We start from the raw sequence: 19,527 nt of genomic DNA, 5'->3' as shown, positions 1-19,527 counted from the left end.
ATGTTAAGGAGCAGCTTAATGTGGGGGACAACTCCAAAGGTGACAAAGGTAATCCAGACCTAACTCTTTAGTGAACCCGTGAAGATCCGGGCTAGAATAGGTCTTCAGCAACCCATGAGTGCCGTAAGTGCTTGTCGGAAGAGGCTACTAACGGGATCGGGTGGTCAGGCTCGCAGACATTGTTGATGCATGTCATCGTATCCCAATTGAGTGGATCGATGCTCATGATATCAATCACTGGATTGTCTGCTCCAGATTTGATTTTTTTACAGACCGCCGCCATAAAGCTGGAATATTGCAGAGTGCGGCGTCAAACAGCACACAAACAAACAAAATCTCTTTAGTAACACTCGTGAGGACAGGTACGTTGCTGACAAAGCATTTATTGATTTTGGGAATCGAACCCAAGATCAGCCGAGCTTAGTAGGTCCTATTTTACGCGTGGACGTAGCATCGCTATCTTATATCTAATTACCAACCGAACCCTCAGCTTCTTCATATTCACCTGAATATGAAATGGTTAGCCAACAACCAAGTGAGTGAGTGAGTATGGTTTTACGTCGCTTTTAGCAATATTCCAGCAATATCACGGCGGGGGACACCAGAAATGGGCTTCACACATTGTACCCATGTCAGGATTCGAACCCGGGTCTTAGGCGTGACGAGTGAACGCTTTAACCAATAGGCTACCCGACCGCCCCCCAAAAACCAAGACTGAAATACACAAGGCAACTGTTGGCAAATTGTCTCTTTAATGGAGGATGGTGTTGTTATTTCCAGTCGTTCATAGACCACAGCACATATGAAGTTTTAATTCCTTCACGAACAACTGGTGTCATCACTGTTTTTCAGTGACCCATTTATGTGGTTTTCATCGCTGTTTTACCTTATACGTCAAGTGAGGTCTGTTTCATCAGATGATTGTGACTGGTCATTCTATGGCGTTGGCGTTGGCGTTCGCCTTGGCCTTGGCGTTTTGTATTGTATTTCAAAATAACCTCGTCAGACAACAATGCATGTATGGGGACGTAGTCGTGCCAATTATTTATAAACTTTGCAACAAGGCCATTGATCCCCGTCCAAGACAGGTGTAATCTATTTTGACATTGAAGTCAAGCCTTATACAGCTGCACCAAATAAATGGTAAAGTACATTCCATCGTCTTATTTGTACTTTTATTCAACCTATATGAAATGTGTCATAAGACACAGTACACTGACCTCGGAAGTCCTGAGAATTCATTCGGGCATAAGCACCGTTCTCCATCCACTACCAGACCCACCCGAAGAAGACGTATCACTTACGCACTACTCGACCTGAAAGTCAACCCGGTCCCCAGACCGTAACGCAACCCGACACAAGAGATACATCAGCCCCTGCCTCCAGTACTGCCACTACAACCAATCGGCCACGAGTAAGATTACCCTAGCATTGTTCGAGTTTAATGTTGGTGTAATGGAGTAAACAAAAGACAATGACTAGAGGTAACGTGAAAACATCCACATTATAGTACATATTATATACACGGTCTGACAGTCCAATCAGAATTGTGGGTAATTGCAAAGTCTTGGTATCGTGTGCTTTACTGAACGTGAGGAGTACTGCTGTTGTGTTGGGTCATTTCGCTCACCATGAGATCAGTGAGTGGCTTTGCAACACATTTAAGTTTCTTCGACGAAGAAATACTCTTTGACGTGGAACATGAAGAGAATCATCAGTCTGGACAGGTAGGACAGTATATTTGGTCACACAATATCAGTAATTTAATCATATCTTGCTCCTGATTAATACTTGTCCTGTGATGAAATAATTGTGATATAGACTCTGTGGCACTTCCTTGTCACAACTGGACGATTCAACCCCTACATATAACCTCTTCTTGAACATTAAAACCACCTTTAACTTGTTTACCCTAATGACCAAAATATCAATGAACATAAGCTCGTTGTCAGAAGCAGCCATAAAGATTATGTTATCACTGTTCAGATAACCTGTATTGAAACCATACTTTTAATAGGTCAGTAAAATATCTTTCGATTTGAAGATCCCGAGTTAAGAAATGGCTTACATTTGTATGTCAGCATGTGCCATAGTGGTCCATTCTTATAATTTTCACCGCTATTTTGCCTTTAACGCCCGACGGAATCTGTTTCGTGGGATAATAGAGCCTGGTTATGTCCTTCCATTGACGTTTTATATTCATGGGACATATACTGATGATGTAAAGCGATGGACACCGTCCAATGTTTTCTCATTGTAAAGCATGCATAACCAACTGTATGTTGTTGTGTTCGACTATTTGTACATTAAATGACATCCACAGTGGGTTGATATCAAGTTAGCGTCGTCCTTTTTATCTAAGTTCCTTTAAAACCCATGATTAACCACTGCAAGTTGAGATAAGAAGATATACTTTCTGAACATGCCCACACCATCTCAGACTGTGTCGTTGATAAGTAAATTTGATTTCTACCTTTCTTGGACTACACGTATCATTCAACTAACGCATTTCGCCTGACTTCGCAAAATAAATTTCAGGTCAAATTATATATCTAGACGTTATTGATTCTTAACCTGTCATTCTATCGTCATTGCACAGCTGTCTAGACACAGGGATTCCTTGGTATCTGAGGATTCGAGATATCTGAAGGGAAGGGGCTATTGAGGTGAATACGGCGTTTTGTGCCGGGTAATCTCAGAAGCCTTTTACTCAGCTCAAGAGTTTGATAGATGATTTCAAGAGAGGTTGTTGTCTGTTGTGACGACTGTATAGATACACCTTTAGTAGATATCTCGGTTGCATGTCATCCTCGAGTCCCCTCCTCCTAAGTAAACAAATTAGACATGACCTAAAAAAAACCACCATACAAGAAGACAATAAATGACTTCTCCTTGTATATAACTGTCCTAACAAGTCCCTTTACCTGTATTCAAACTTTAATATATGTGAAAGCAAATATTCCTTCATAATTATGTGTAAAATATCAGACAAGCTGCACTTGATGATTTTGAAGATAAATGTCGTTTAAAAAAACCATTTGACTATTTGCACGCGCGGAGAGGAGGTTCATAAATATGGTTGAAAGTATACACACGCTGAGCAGGTTTCGTCTGACAATACGTATCATGTTGCAGGTTATGCCACATTCTGATAAAATGATATACTTAAACAAGTAACTGTGAACTGTTGTAATCAGGGTGGTAGTAGAGGGAGGCCTGAATACGAGATCGCCAACTCAGATTTAAATTTTTGTATTCAAGCATGGAACCGCCTTGATAGAGCCAGACGTCTGTATTGTGAAATATCAAAGACGCTTTTATGGTCTGAATCTCTCGGGAGAATGTATTTAGTTACGTGAATGAGTTGTTGGACAAACTATGGCGCAAAGTCGACACATAACAGTTCGACGCGCCCCTTAACGTACACAAGCTTAATGGTATCGTTTACCGTGTTCACAATTCTAGGGATAGTACCAGTATGCCCAAGCTAGCTTAGCATCATTCATTCATCCTTCTCTGCATCCTTTGATTCATGTATGTCAGGCATCGATTGAGGCAGGTTGGCTATTCACCATTTGAAAAACACTTCCATACCTATTTAGGAATTGGCGTTCACGTAGTTGAAAAATAATCGAAGATGTTAGCGTTGATACATGTTGCTTTATCTTATTTCTTTTATCACTCCATGTCTCATATGAACTCGTTTTAACACACCCGCATACGGTTAGCCTGAAAGGTCACATCACTGATAAGGTCATGAAAATTGTTAACATTGCTCGCCCTTTCCCAGTATCAGTTTAAGTGACCTTCAGTGATACAGATAATACGACCTGTTGTGACATATTTCAACGTTTTAAGAATTCTCTTCGGGATGACCCTATTATTTAACGGATTTCTGGCGAGGTACTTTGCTTCACACCCGGGTAATCTCAGTCCTATTATTTATCTCGGGCAGTATTTTGTGGAATCCATATTGGTTTCACTAGTTTCAATAGTTCACGTAACTATCACGTTACACAACACAATTTGTCGACAACAGAGACTCTTATATACATGTCGCGTTATAATTATTTACCTAACGTCTATCAACCATACAAACACTTTTCTCAAAATGAATTGGCCGTAATATTATACGAATGTATACGAAGGTGTCGGTGTAGTGAAATTATTATGACGGGATTATGTAGGTAACGGCATATAAGCCGAATGGACCGGCATATTTGACTTAAGTGACGTAGTTTGGTAACAGTTGTCATGTCGGCTGTACCCTTTAACATTACTGGATATGGTACTGGTCAGAGAGTGCGTGTTGGTTTTATATGAAGGGACTAACATGCCTGTATCCCCACTTATACACTGTTTAGGTTAGGGCGTTATCTTTGCACTTGACATACTTTGTACACGGACGCTGATAAACTATTAAAATAGAACCAACATGAATTTCAAAGAGGAACATGTATTGTGAGTTAGGCTCTACACAACAACGCTCTTGTCATTGGCCGGTGTCTTTAAAAGCCATGTCGCGGTTGACAGTGATTAAGGGTTTAATACATTTGGAATATTGAGTTGTAATGCAATTGGATTATTAAGGTGAAATAGCAGGAGCTTATGAGTTTCCTTTAGTTTGACACAGCACTGCCAAGTTGTCCAATCAATATATTAACATTTGTATGATTTTGTATTCTAAAATTTGCAATGGAAATTATGATATTTTTCTGAAAACAATGTTTATTGACAACCGATATATACCAGGCCTACCAAAGAAAATAATAACTTGTGTTAATAAATATGAAAATGTTTGCTGTTTGTTATTTTTTCACACTACAAATCGACAACCAGAAATATGAGTACATTTTGCACACTGAAATTGTGAGCTGAGTTGGCTATGAATCGCCAATATATTCAGAACACGACGATATACATACCAGCTGCTGCTTACTCGTGGTTTTCGAATATATTGTCAACTCGAATAATTAAGTGTGCAAAACAGACAAATGTCCTGTAGATAACTATACATTTAACGCCTGTTGGCGTTCTGTGGTAGGCCTGTGTACATTCAATGTGAAACATCAATAACGAAGGTCCTTGTAAGTGACGTGACGTGCAACCTCGCTTTAAAACAAGGTCATGATGTGTATACCTGTGTTCAAATGAGGGGAAATATAGAAAGAATACGTAGGGACCGAAAGGTGAGTTCGAGAGAGCCGGGAGTTCGACATATCCAGGTTCGATACCACGAGGTTCGACTGTAATCTGTTTCTTCGAAGATATTTGTTGATAGTATGTATATTTTCGTCAATAGGATCCCCGAATCTTACGTTTCCGAATCGGTGTTTCATGCCTGCAGTCGACGCTAACATTTACCTGAATATATTTATATTTACAGACACCTTATCAACTGATATGACTAAGACAAAACCTGCGTTGATAGAGCCTTTGTGTCTATTGTTTCATCAGCCACGTGAGAACCTTTTTAATGATCCTTTTTCTGTGATCCAATCATATAATTTTCACAATTATTTTGCCATTTACGCCCAATGGAATCTGTTTCGGCAGATAATCGACGTTTCATGTTTATTAAATAATTATTGTTGTAATATGGGATAAAGATTATGGTATTTACCCAGTGAATAATAAATCAGCAATGAATTTCGAATGCCATAACAGTACCGCTATCAAAACTACGAAATCTCCATGCTATCTTGGTCGTCGACGTATTTCATAGACACTTTGCTTGTGTTTCCCGTAAAAGTAAATATAAAGCGCAGTAAATCGTAAGTTTATTTCAGAATAAGTTGAAACAATGAAGAAGACAAAGTAACGAAACTTTAATAACCTGTACCTGACTCGGATAAACAGCTGGAGATATAACAATCTTTGAATAAGACAGGCAGATAAGAGAAAGCCGAGTGGTTAGTAGACTGCTGGCTGACACCGGTGAAGGGCGTGTCATGACTCGGAGTAAAATGGGGTACCTTTCTAGGGAAGATGGAGACGTTGTAGAGTCGGATCATCCTTCTAGGGTAAGAGCGTCCTTTCGCAGAACCTGCTGCTGTATCCGCTAGGAGACAACATGGCTGTTGTGCAGTTGCAACCATGTAAATTAGAGGAGGTAAACAAGGGTCTATGTGAGATAAAAGCCAAGAGTAAATGTTTAAGCATTTGAGTAAGCGTTTGACTTGTTGTACCTTGACTATGGTACTCCCTTCCCTTTAGCCTAACAGATGCACCTGATATCACTGTGTTTACGTCTGAACTCAAAACGTAACTTTTTGAACGCTACAACTGTTTGTGTATATTTTTATTATCTTACTGTTCCCTCTCTGTTGTATATATGTAGATATGCTGTAAGACGCATTAAGCATGTCCCTCGGTGATGAGGAATCTATCTTGCACTATAGAAATAGCCTTAGTTGTATTAGAAGTAGTAGTAGTAGTAGTAGTAGTAGTAGTAGTAGTAGTAGTGTCCTGTTAAGACTCGATTATTTACAGACCGCCGTCATATTTTGCGGCGTTAAACAACAAACAAACAAATCTTATCATGTAATGATAGAAACCGGTTTGGTGAATAAAATCCACGTGTTGCCTTCATGGGAAGATGAGGTTTTTGGCATTTACCTTTTGTATTTTACACATCATACTGGTTTTTTTTATTTTAGTGAATATAGTGTTACTTAGGTAAACACACCGCTTGCGATCGTCAAATCAGCTGTTTCAATTAGAGATGGTTATTGTGATTCGAATCATCTGATTGACCAACTAAGCTTACAATTTCCAAATTTATGGTTGGAGAATAATTTATCAACACTTTATAGACATCTTCCGTCAAGCCTGGGTGCACGGGTGGCTTTGCGTCCGTTGGTTACGCCAGAAACCTATGATGGTGGGTTCGAATCCCGGCTCGCCCCGATTATCTTTCTAGGTTTGTCAGCACCATACTCGTGCTCGTTGGTTCCAGCGAAGTGCTAAACGTCTGAGGCCTGCATCACTTCGGGCTCTCCTCCCGCATTAAGCTGACACGCCGCGATATTACTGGAATACTGTTAAAAGCGGCGTTAAACCCAAATCACTCACTCACTCTGATTGACCAACTAAGCTTACAATTTCCAAATTTATGGTTGGAGAATAATTTATCAACACTTTATAGACATCTTCCGTCGAACCTGTTCTGTATTTGATAGGAGGGCACGGGTGGCTTTGCGTCCCTTGGTCACGTCAGAAACCTATGATGGTGGTTTCGAATCCCGGTTCGCCCCGATTATGTTTCTAGGTTTGACAGCACCATACTCGTGCTCGTGGGTTTCACCAAAGTGGTAAACGCCTAAGACCTCCATCACTTCGGGCTTTCCTCCCACATCAAGCTGACACGCCGTTATATAACTGAAATGCTGTTTAATACGACGTGAAACCCTCTCACTCACTCACTGTATCTGATAGCATTACAGTTAAGAAATATATGCCATAATGATCGGAAGCGACGGTCATGTTATACGATCAACTGTTGTCTGGTTTCGGGACAGACTGTAACCTCGGAACGTTAATCACATAGGTAAAAGACACTTCAACCGGGCCGTAAGCTTTTCTTCTTCAGACATCCTGTAGTCATCCCGATGTTACCTACACTGCCGGACAAAATAAAGTTTACATCTATAATAGTGGCTTGAACTTCAATGGATACTCCGATGGATATGTATTTTATATGGGGATCAGAGCTGTGTTTGGGACCTTAAGTTTGCAGTATTTCGGCGACTGTTTGAAACCTAGTAACGTTTTTTGATATCGTTTGTAACTAAATTGGTGAAATTAAATTTTCAAGTGTATACTTTCTTTTGTCCAGCAGTTTATGTTACCGACGGCGTAACTGTTCCGTCAGAACGTTGGCTTGTGATGTTATCGTTACACAACTATTGAATACCGTATCAAGAACATCGACATTTTACATGGTAATTATAGAACAAGTCTGTGAGTAATGGTTCAAAGGTTCCTTATTCCTGTAGTGCAAATTGTCAATGCTCGAGTGTGTCCATGTGGTAGCTTTGTGAGAAGAAGGGAATAGATAGAAGCCAGACGCTGCACTCACGAGTACATAATACAGTGGCGACGCTGTGTGATACGAGTGAGTCATTTTTATGTGCGTCGGTGGGTGTTTTGGTGGGTTTGTGAGTGAGTGAGTGAGTGTGGATTGAGTTTTACTCCGCTTTTAGTTATATTCCAACAGTATCACCTGGGGAAAGCAGAAAACGTCTTCACAATGTGGGGAATTGAACCCGGACCTGAGTGCTTAGATTAATTGCTAAGCTAGTCAAGGTGTTAATGGGAACGATTTGATGTCAATGACGTCGTGGTGTGAGTATGATCTTATCACAGTCAGCAACACTATATGACACTATGGAGCTGAAGCAAGGGGATAACATCACCCATGCGCTGATGTCTTCAGATTTGATGTCAAACACGGAGTCAATCACGTACAGTAACACAACACTCTTTATCACCAGGGTATAAAACATGATAGCATCATCAACGATGTTGTGAGATTAGTGCAATAATTTGATTAATGACCAGAACGATGGAATGTCACGCACGAGAGGCTGTTAGTAAACCCTGATTTCTGATGAAGCTGCACTTTTGTAGTTCCTTGAATGGGTAATGATGGCCGTGGAGCCGTTTTACACCCTTTCATTCAGTAAGAAATGTTTATGGTTGTGTCAGTGTGGAAGGGCCAGACGTGAGGTAATGGGATGACGAGTAGGTGTTGGCGTGATGAGATTAACGATGTCTCCACTTTGCAATGCACTAAGTATTTTGACAGCGCCAATTACGAGGTGCCTGTTCTCACCTGGTGATTCAGTTGAATGAGATTCACCTTTGATACAAAGTATATCACAAGCAAGTATATTAATATAAAACATAAGCATTTAAAACATACCATCATGAAATGATGTTGTTCTTGCCTTTAAACAAATGGTTATATGATATTAATCTTTGTTCTTTATATTTCTGTTTTCAGTGTAAATTACAAGTCAAAACGATCTTAGCTCTAACACTGACTTGATTATGTGATTTAGTCTCTGGGATGCATATTGTATAACATAACCATTCATATGAAGCCAAACCATGGGGTTCATGGGGAGGAAAATGTTTCAAGTAGACAATGCTTTTCATACAAGCCGAAAAACAAGTATCCAATATGTTTAACCTGCGTATCATCGTACTCTACGGCCTGGGTAAGAAGTGTTCATGCACCCAAACGCTGGTTTGTCCGGCTTATGTTCGGACATCTACAGACTGCCGTGATGTCGCTGAAATATTACTCACCTCACTTATTCATTTGTAGACCAATTATTGCGATAGTAAACCTTTCCTTAAATTTATAAATTAATATACCCGCACCACTATTGCAATCATATCAGGCACAGTATGCATGAACAGTTTTATGAAGACGTGAAGGTTGTATGGATATTTAACAATTTCTGTATTGTTTGTATCGACGTTTCAGATATAATTGGATCCATAAAGTTTCAATTTTTCATTTTCTTCCAAATACTAAATGACAATCAAATGTATAAGACACGTCAACGCTAGGGAATTACCATCTCAAGTTTCCAACAAAACAGATTTCATTGGGCGTCCAAGGCAAATAACGGTAAACAGAATATACCGGGTGTTCGTGGAAAGGGTAAGCATATCGTGATAAGGAGGCAGCATTTTTAACAATGTATGTAGATATATGATGCATTAGAGTGAGTGAGTGAGTATTGTTTTACGCAGCTTTTAGCAATATTCCAGCAATATCACGGTAGGGGACACCAGAAATGGGCTTCACGCATTGTACCCATGTCGGGAATCGAACCCGGGTCTTCGGCGTAACGAGCGAACGCTTTAACCACTAGGCTACCAGACCGCCCTGATGCATTAGAGAGTCGTTATGGTAGCTGAGGCCGGTCATTGGGGAAGCGTATCGGTCGTTCACCTCCGATTAAGAACTGGTTAGCATAGATAAACGTCGGGGAACCATGCCAGTAACACATGTTGCTGAATCATGTTACGTGGTTGGAATTACAAGAGCATAACTTCCTTTTTTAGTTTAGGGCTTAGCTTGTGCTAAATCCGAGTAATTAATACGATGTCAGCTGCGGATTGTAAGGCGTTTGGGAAGGATAAAACAATGTTGAAATATATACATATCACCATGCCTTAAGGCAGATGTAATACCAAACCATTCTATATTTAGAAGGTGTTATGCAAATATTATATGGCTGAATCAGCGATTTACTGCATGGTATTTTTTGGGCGTTTCACATTCGTCAGACACGCCAATGTCAGCTTAGACAGCATCGATGGGATCGTTGCACGTTTTATTTACCACATAGACATTCTAGCGACGACAGTACGCTGCGTAATAACCGTTATAAAATAATACTTTTATAATAATAATAATAATAATAACAACGACGACGACGACGACGACGACGACGATGATGATGATGATGATGATGATGATGATGATGATGATGATAAGTGCAATAAATACATAAAGTGAAATAGGTTAAGTGAAACATAGATTTCCGAACGATTTTGTCAGTAACATCTACACTAGTAATTCGTAATATTGATTAATTAAATTGTAATTTCGGGAAAATTCTCTTGAATCTTCGCATTTTACCATTCCGGTCTAACGGGATTTCCTTTTTTTAAAATGACTGATCGAGTCGGCGAAGAGCCACTGAATGATTTACATGTTTGTCAATCAAATAATGTATCAATATGTTTCTCGTATTCATCTCACCAAACCTCTATAAGCAAAACCTCCTGTGGAGATAAATTTCGATCGGAGACCTTCCATTTTATTAGTGAGTAAGTGAATGTTGTTTTACGCAACCCTCAGCAACGGTTTGTAAATAATTGAACCTGTGGTTGATAGAATGAACACTGATGACATCAGCCGGGTCACACTTAGTCTGCGTTGCTTATAGAAGTATATTTCTATCAGGAAATGACAGTAATCTCTTTCACAGGCAAGTATGTGCAAGATTATTTGATATAGAAATATGAAACCACATATAACAGCTAATATAAAAAGGGAGTTTACGACCATGTTTTATCAAAGATAATATTTAGAATCTCTTTCGAAAGTAATTTCTTTTATTCACTACGCGCTCTGAATACTGCACATCACGCTGTGTTATATTGTTATGTTACAACATGATGTGATTACTTCGAAACTTAATAGATCTTAAGATTACGCATTGGTGTAGTTTCAATCCAGTGTTTTAACCATTAAACAATCATAAAAAACGCTTGTAACAATCAAATCTTCAACTTTAAAGTTAATCCTTATACGGCTACTATACCGTCACGAGAAGAGAAGAAACTGATACTTTGTAGCCGGTAACCGATCCCCCACCTTCCCCATTCACAAGCGGGAGGCAGTGGCCATATATCAAAGGGCGAACAAAGGTTATATAATCTACACCAGCATGGTTTAAACCAGGGTATTTCGAGGCGCTTCGTAGCATCTCGCTACTGATGGTATCGTGTTTGTTGACAGAGGTTTATCTCTGGGGCAGTGGCCACAAAGGCAGTCATTAACATAAGGATCCCCCCGGTATCTTTCCATGCATAAAAAGATTTATAAAATGTCTAATGGGAAACCTCCTGATATAAAACTTTTTGAGTTTTGTAAAATGAAATATTTGAATGTCTAATTGGTTGATGGCGTCGGCATGTGACTTTAATCATGATGTCTTCCGAGACTCGATTATTTACAGGTATTCGTGATGACTTGGTATGCGTGATGACTTGGCATTCGTGATGACTTGGTATTCGTGATGACTTGGTATTCGTGATGACTTGGTATTCGTGATGACTTGGCATTCGTGATGACTTGGTATTCGTGATGATTGGCATTCGTGATGACTTGGTATTCGTGATGACTTGGTATGCGTCATGACTTGGTATGCGTGAAGACTTGGTATTCGTGATGACTGGGTATTCGTAAAAACTTCTAATTCGTGATACTACATTGAAAACCAACAAGCCCCTAATTACAAAGAGGGTTTACATCCAGTCCAGTACCAAGTTGCCGGGCAAGAGAAAGTACACACCCATGTATGGAGGTGGCTACAAATGAAACAAACAAAAAATGTCAATCGTAATCATCAGTGACACGAAAACTGTCATATTGCCATTGTTAGTCATACATCATGAATAAAAGCATTTGATGTGAAGTGAGCGGAGGTAACGGTAGATCTTCAGTCTATTTCATATGTATACCTGGGCATTCAGGGTTAGTCTGAATGTGGATATGAATAAGTAAAATCGAATAATTTTTCATCGAGTAAGTCATTGAAGTGCTTTAAATATAGGCCTCTAATATACCAAATGACCCCCCATTTCTGACGAAACTTGACACGTCGACATTGATATTATTATATATAGACTGTCATAGTAGAATAACACCTTAATGCATTAAACAGGTGCCACAGTGCAGAGTGCTCACGAAAGGAACATTCAATATATTGCTGAGCAAGCAAGTGTTTCCATTTTTTCTGATTTGTTTGTTGTTTAAAGCCGCACTCAGCAATAGTCCAGCTATATGACGTCGGTCTGTAAATAATCGAATCCGGACCAGACAGTCCTGTGATTGACACCATGAGCATCGATCCACGCAACTGGGATACGATGATATGCATCAACCAAGTCAGCGAGCCTGACCACCCGATCCTGTTAGTCGCCTCTCACGACAAGCATAGTCGCCTTTTACGGCAAGCATGGGTTGCTGGATCTTCACTGGTCCCATTTTTCTGAGTGACATTACACACTTTGGACACGTGCTCCAGGAAAAGCACATTTACTAGTGCACACTACAGATTTGACAGACCACTTGTAACAAGGACATTTATAAACACGCCTGAACGTAACTGAGTAATCGAATTTGAAGTGTTAACATGTACAGTAAGCCAGTTAATGGTCCCGGGGATCTCAAAGTACTTCAAGCCAATTATTCATAGTCGGTTGTTGGGAAGACCGCTTTGCTTTGTCCTGAAACGTGGCTTGTCATACAAATCCCCACCGATGTCATCAACGTGAAGGGCATTTTGAAATATTGGCAAAAAATGGACCCCAGTTAGATAAGAGAATATGTGTCCAGTAATCGGGTTGCTCTATAATGCTATGCTGATTTACACTGCTTATTACAAGGCAAGGTCTTCTTACTGGTTACCCGGAATTAAGACGACAGGAACGTGATACATTATCTATATAATTGTATAGAGGGTGGGAACTGATTGGATATAAGATAGGAAAAGATAATACACTATACAAAGTATATTACTTAATATATTCAGGTAATGGGTGGATGAGATTGGTTTTACGCCGCTTGGGAGAATATTCCAGCAATATCACGCCCGGTGGGGACACAGTTTGTTTGTTTGTTTGTTTGTTTGTTTGGTTGTTTGTTTGTTTACGCTATTTTCCACCTATATGTCACTGGGCTGCATTGTATCTATGTGAGGAATAGGAGTGAGTCTTCGATGTGATTACAACTTTGAGAAAACGTTCAGAATGTTGTATATTGTTACCTGCTATTTGTACGAGGACTGGTCAGAAAGTTCTGAGCCTGACGAACTTTAAATTCTGGGCCATAACAAAGTAAACTAGTCAATTTAATACATTGAGTGTGTAGTTCATTGCAAGTGTATTTGGTTGTTGAGGCCATTTGAACATTAGGCACAGCCAGTTGAACGTGATAGGGTTCCAAATGGACACAGAAATGGAAAAGAGCGGGTCCTAAGCAGTCATCTACTTTTTGACTTCAGAAATGAGTACACCCTAAGAAATTCATGACCGCATGGCATAGGGATAAGTGTACAGGGCTAAGTGTCCTAGCTATCCCACGCTTAAACGTTTGTCAGCTATGTTTAAGGCTGGGAGAACGACAGTGATCCCTAGACAAAACGTCAATCCATGGAATGGCACCATTCCACTCCACCGGTAAACTGTTTCCTAAACTGAAAGAACACTTTCGTGGAAAGCGCTATGACGACAACAATGACCTCAAAGCCGCCTTGAATGTGTTTTTTTCAGGGTGGCTTCAGAAAACTTCTTCCTGACTGGAATTGAAAGCTTCACTATTGATATGAGAAGTGTATTGAAAAGCAGGGAGATTATATTGAAAAATCAAATCAAAAACACTTTCACAATTGTTAGTTTTGTTTGTCAGCCTTAGAACTTTTTGACCAGCCCTCGTATGTGTTCGATGATGTCTGTGATTCTGGCTTTAGTTATCTTCTTGTCAAGCCTTCGGATATGAAATGGTAAACCTATTCTTGTTTCCAGGGTCCAATTCCACCCTCTGTAGTATGCCCCCCTTCCAAGGGGTCCGTGGGCGATGCCGCACAGGTGAAGGTGAAGAGGAAATGTGGACGTCCTCGGAACCCCATCCCTCGCCACAAGAGAGAGTCCCACATCAACGCCGAGCACAGGCGGCGAGGAAAGATTCAGGTGAGACCTGGATGTGGTGTACTGTAAGGGGACACTGGTGGCCTGCTAGTATAAGGTTTAGATCGTTGCTCATACTGACAACCACTGGTTTGACTTTGCCTTGATTCGATCATTCATATAGCTGGAATAGTGTTGACTGCGGCATTAAACAACATTCTACACTCTGTATTTATGACGAAAACGTTGTCCCTGAGCTAAGACAGTGCCTAGTTTAGAAATGACAGTTGTAAATGCGGTTGGCATTATACACATTTCAAAAGGACATAATTCTGTTAACAGAATGGTTTCCAGACGTTAAAGAACATTGTCCCCAAGAATGGCGAAACAACGGTCGGAAGAGACAGCAAGTCAGATATTCTGTTCAAAGGTAAAACCATACCGCCCATGCAGCATTGCTGTCTTAAGAGACCGCCTCCGTGGTCAAGTGGATAGAGCGTCTGCCCGGAGAGCGTCGGTAGTTTTATCCCGGCTGCGTCATACCAAAAGATGTTAAAAGATGGTACTTTTTGTTACCCTGCCTGGATCTCGGCATTAACGGGATATCACAAGGGCTGGTCAGTATACTGTGTCTGAGTGGGGTATCCATGTTAAACTTGCGGCATGGTATCTCAGCTGGCTAGCAGTATAAAACCCTTAGTCCGGACAAGTACAGACAGCCAAACACACACACGCGTTTCTATATAAGAGCAATAATCTTGAACGGGACGTTAAACCCTATTGCACGTCACCTCATTTTGTAGAATATATCACCATACTGCCTTGTATCATCTGTATATTGTACGCCTCTGTATTTTTTGCTCGACTTTGAAATGTGTATTTTACTCGTCATAGAATATATTTGTTGCGTTCACCATTAATTGTAATTCATATCTCTATTTGATGCTGAATGTAGCTGCCGATCACAGCCGGAAGGTGAAGGCCGAATGCGAAGAGCAGAAGACGATGATCACAGCGCTGCGACAGGAAATGGACATCCTCAATGCTGAAATTGAGTAAGTCTTCCTGGGGTTAAATAATGGTGTCACTGTTGCAAAGCCTGTTTTTTGCTCGTCTAGTGAGCTTTGATCAGGGCGACGTTTACGGGTGCTGGCCGTCCGAATAAGTCCTTAACTTGTACATTTTCAACATCGCCCCCGAAGCCTCAAGGTCCATGCAGCTAAAATGCTGTATGGCAGAGTACAGCTATGATACATGTTCTAATCTGCTCACAGGATTCCTGACTTTATTTAAAAGGTCTGACATTACATAATGTATCTCACGATGAACGAGTAACTTTGGGCAATTACGCATGTACCACTGTGTAATATATTGCCCATGATATGAGGATCTCTTTTATGTGCAATCCTCTATTTTTCTCATTCTTCATTACCTTATATGACCTTTCTGGTCCAACATGATATTCCAGAAAATTGCAGGTGAGCTACAGAACCTTTTGTTCTTTTTCTATATCATTCGCGTGTGATAATAATGGGACGTTCAAACTCGGTGGCGTGGTTGTTTGCGTGTCATCGTGCCCTGACGACGTGGGGCGTGGCACATGATATTAATCACTGGTTTCTCTGGTCCAGAGTCGATTATTTACAGATCCAAGAAATATAGCTGTAATATTGCTGAATGTGAATAACTTTTTCAAAAGAAGGTTTGGAAACACACAGACCTCTCTGATTAGCCACACGTTAATATCTATTTGTCGGGGCACGGTGATCGATACAACTGTGCAGTGCCAAGATCTACTGATCGTTGGTTCGAATCCAAGGTTCGCCCCAATTATGATCCTTGATTTGTCTGTACAATACCCGTACTCAAGGCCTTCCCTAAATCGGCAAACATCCACGGTTTACATTAACTTGATCTTTCCTCTCACATACAACAGACAACCATACTAGACCCACTAGTCAATAAGCGTTAATCTCAATTCGCTAACTATGTATCTGTTTGCACCTCCAGAGCGTATCAAGCCTTCATGCCTGACGGGAACCTATTCGAACCACCCCAAGTTAACATGGAAGAGCGACTAAGTGATTACATCCAGAGTCGAACCCGTGACAGTTGGAAGTTCTGGATTGTATCCTTGCATTCTTTACATTACCACCCGTAAAATAGGGTTGGATTTACACCCCGTACCGTGACGACCAGTGCATGGGCCAGTCGTAGCTAGTGTCGTTTATGAGCCAACTGTAAGTAGTATGGTTTAATCGGGATTCGTTTGGGGAAAGGTATGTGTGGCTAGTATTTCAAGGCATGCCCTACACAGAATAAAAGTGATTTGATACGGGGATTTTACGAGGGAGTTTGTAACTGATGGGATGGCAGTTGTTATTGTGTAAGCAGATATCGCCAACACACGGCCTACAGCTGTGAGGCGTCTCTCCACCTTCTGGCAGTAAAGAGGCCAATTACCCAGTGAAAAACGAGACATTTCCAAGACGCTGTTAAAGAAATATCTGGATCTAAACAGTGAAACGGTAAACATGATTTGCCCTGTAGGCCTACATATCGTTGACAGTAGAATTAGATGGTTGTATTAATTTCAGTATGTGACATGAAAACATTTTGTATGTCTTACTTTGAGAAACCCGATAACTACATTATTAAATAGGGTTGTCCGAATAGCCTATTCAAGTTTGGTACGATTGTGATATTGCCCGACCCTCACTCAAGTCTTTCCAGACTCCTTTGAAAAAAATCTTTTCAAAGTTTGCTTGTATTCACGAAGCAGTAAATTAATACCCGGTAGTGTCAGATGGGAATGTAAATGCTACCCATGTAGTTAACAAGAAAAAACTTAGATTGTATATACACCAATGACCTGACATACCTCTGTGTCTGTGTGTGTGTGTGTGTGTGTGTGTGTGTGTGTGTGTGTGTGTGTGTGTGTTATTTTCATTCCTTCATTCCTTTATTCATTTGTTTATGGATTTGTAGAAATGACAAACTCTACTTTCCTGAACTCACTCAGTTCAGCTTTATAAGCCGTCCCCTTTTCGAATCCTACAACCGTCTGGTCTCAACAACAACCACAGAGGGTTTTCTTCGCTCAGTCTTGGATTGGGCCGCCAGCAACTTGTCTCTAGCTAATCTCAGATCAGGTCAGTATATGTGTTTCTTAGTACGGCAGATGTTTCGATAGTGGTGAAAGCTTCCGCTCGTCAGGCCTAAGATCTGGGTTCGAATCTCTGCATGGGTACTATTTGTAAACCCTATTTCTGATGTCCAGCAACATGACATTGTAGGAATATTGCTGAAGGCGTTGTATAAATGCAAATCACCCACTGAAAGTGTGCGTGGAATATGGGTGCCAGTAGGGATTCCTGATGAGGATCGGGTGGTAGTGATGTGTGACATACCTGTGTCATTGTGCCTAAAGGGGCGGTCGGGTAGCCAACCGGTTAAAGAGTTCGCCCGTCACCCGAAGACCCGGGTTCGATTCCCGACATGGGTACAATGTGTGAAGCCCATTTCTGGAGTCCCCCGCCGTGATATTGCTGGAATAGTGTTAAAAGCGGCGTAAAACCATACACTCACTCACTCATTGTGCCCAAACGGCTTAGGCTACTGTTAATCCCATCAACCACATACTTCCCTTTATCCAGACATGATGACGTACAGGCCGCTGTGATACAGCTGGAATATTGCTTGTGCCCGACCTAAGAACATTCACAATTCCAAAGATATAGGAATATTTTTCTTGTTGTTTTCACCACTGATGGTTGTCCGACATATTGTTGGATGAAATGACCCTACTAGGTTGTCCTTATCCATCTTTAGATGGAAGATCTAAGGAACGGTACGTCCTTCTTTATTGTCTAACCGTGAAGAGAGGATCCTTGGAAATACAGAATTTCTGCAATAGCGGAGTTCCAAAACTCGCTCCATGATCATACTGATGAGTGAGTGAGTGAGTGACTATGGTTTTACGCCGCTTTTAGCAATATTCCAGCAAAACCACGGCAGGGGACACCAGTAATGGGCTCACATGATCACATGACACATAACAGTCCGATGTAGATACGTTGTATACAGGGTTCATGTGGATCAGGGAAACAAGGAACGGATAAGGTGTGATAAAGGCCCTTTTTAGAGGCCGAAATTTACTTTTGTGGGAGACCTTCGGTCTTTGAATAATGTTAAAACCAATCATTTTGTCTTTACTCTGTGGTGGTCAGAAAGCCCGATACAAATGTCATGTTTCTAATGGTCACTTTGGCTAAAATCCTGGTATTGTTTTACAGTGGTGTTAGGCTCGCTGCGGTCGATCAGCACCCAGACGTCCATCATGAACGAACCCCTCAGTCTCCCTCAGGAAGCGCTCCATCAAACCTCAGAACTTTCTCTTGACCCAGCCTTCCTTCAGTCAACTGTAGATCTTCTAGACAAGGACTTCTCCCTCTCAGATCCTCTGTTCAAGGACTTGGCACTCCCAGAACCAACCTACACAGCTCTATGACCCAGTCAAGCCTAATATGACAATGTGTAAAATATCCTATATGGACACACAGTTGCTGACTGACGATCTGTCTGCTATGCAAGAGTGGATGTGTGCTGCACAGAGCAAAGAAATGCATGTATAGACAGATGCTGGGTTCAGATGATACATAAGGCTGTTGCAAGTAGGTGAGAGGTGAAGCAAGATCAGTGATAGAGCATAGAATGAAAGAACCAAAGGTGTAACTTGTTCACAGATACTTGGTTACTTTGGCACCATGGGTGAATGTTAAACGAAGAAATGCCTTAACATCATTCATGTACAATACTTCACTTCATGTGAATTGGTTGCTTTCTTGTCCAAGTCATTCCTTGCCTTCCAAATTTCTCCAATTTTCGCCTGTATGAAAATAATTTTAAACTTTCATTTCTTGACATTTACAGAAAGTTATTGGTACTTAAGTTTCAATGATTTCTGAAATCCTGTCGAGAATACAATATACCGCATTCGACGTAATAAGCGCCCAGGGCGCCCTCAAAATTAGAAATAGAGGGCTCTTATAAGAATATTATTTTGGTGAAAAAACAGAGTTGAAAGAT

General features: G+C 40.8%; 1 protein-coding gene across 1 annotated transcript; it reads left to right on the top strand.

The window, feature by feature from the left end:
- The first annotated feature begins 1,631 nt into the window (after positions 1-1,631).
- On the top strand, positions 1,632-18,949 carry LOC139476035 (MLX-interacting protein-like). Its single transcript, XM_071259276.1, has 7 exons — positions 1,632-1,727; positions 14,338-14,502; positions 14,782-14,869; positions 15,395-15,494; positions 16,450-16,567; positions 17,462-17,591; positions 18,735-18,949. The coding sequence occupies exons 1-7, from the start codon at positions 1,632-1,634 to the stop codon at positions 18,947-18,949; spliced, it is 912 nt and encodes a 303-aa protein (XP_071115377.1).
- The last annotated feature ends 578 nt before the right edge of the window (positions 18,950-19,527 follow it).

Source organism: Haliotis cracherodii, unplaced genomic scaffold, assembly GCF_022045235.1.
Source record: "Haliotis cracherodii isolate W230 unplaced genomic scaffold, xgHalCrac1.p SCAF_3, whole genome shotgun sequence".
NCBI classification, from domain to species: Eukaryota; Metazoa; Mollusca; class Gastropoda; order Lepetellida; family Haliotidae; genus Haliotis; species Haliotis cracherodii.
This window is presented reverse-complemented; position numbering and strand designations above follow the sequence as displayed.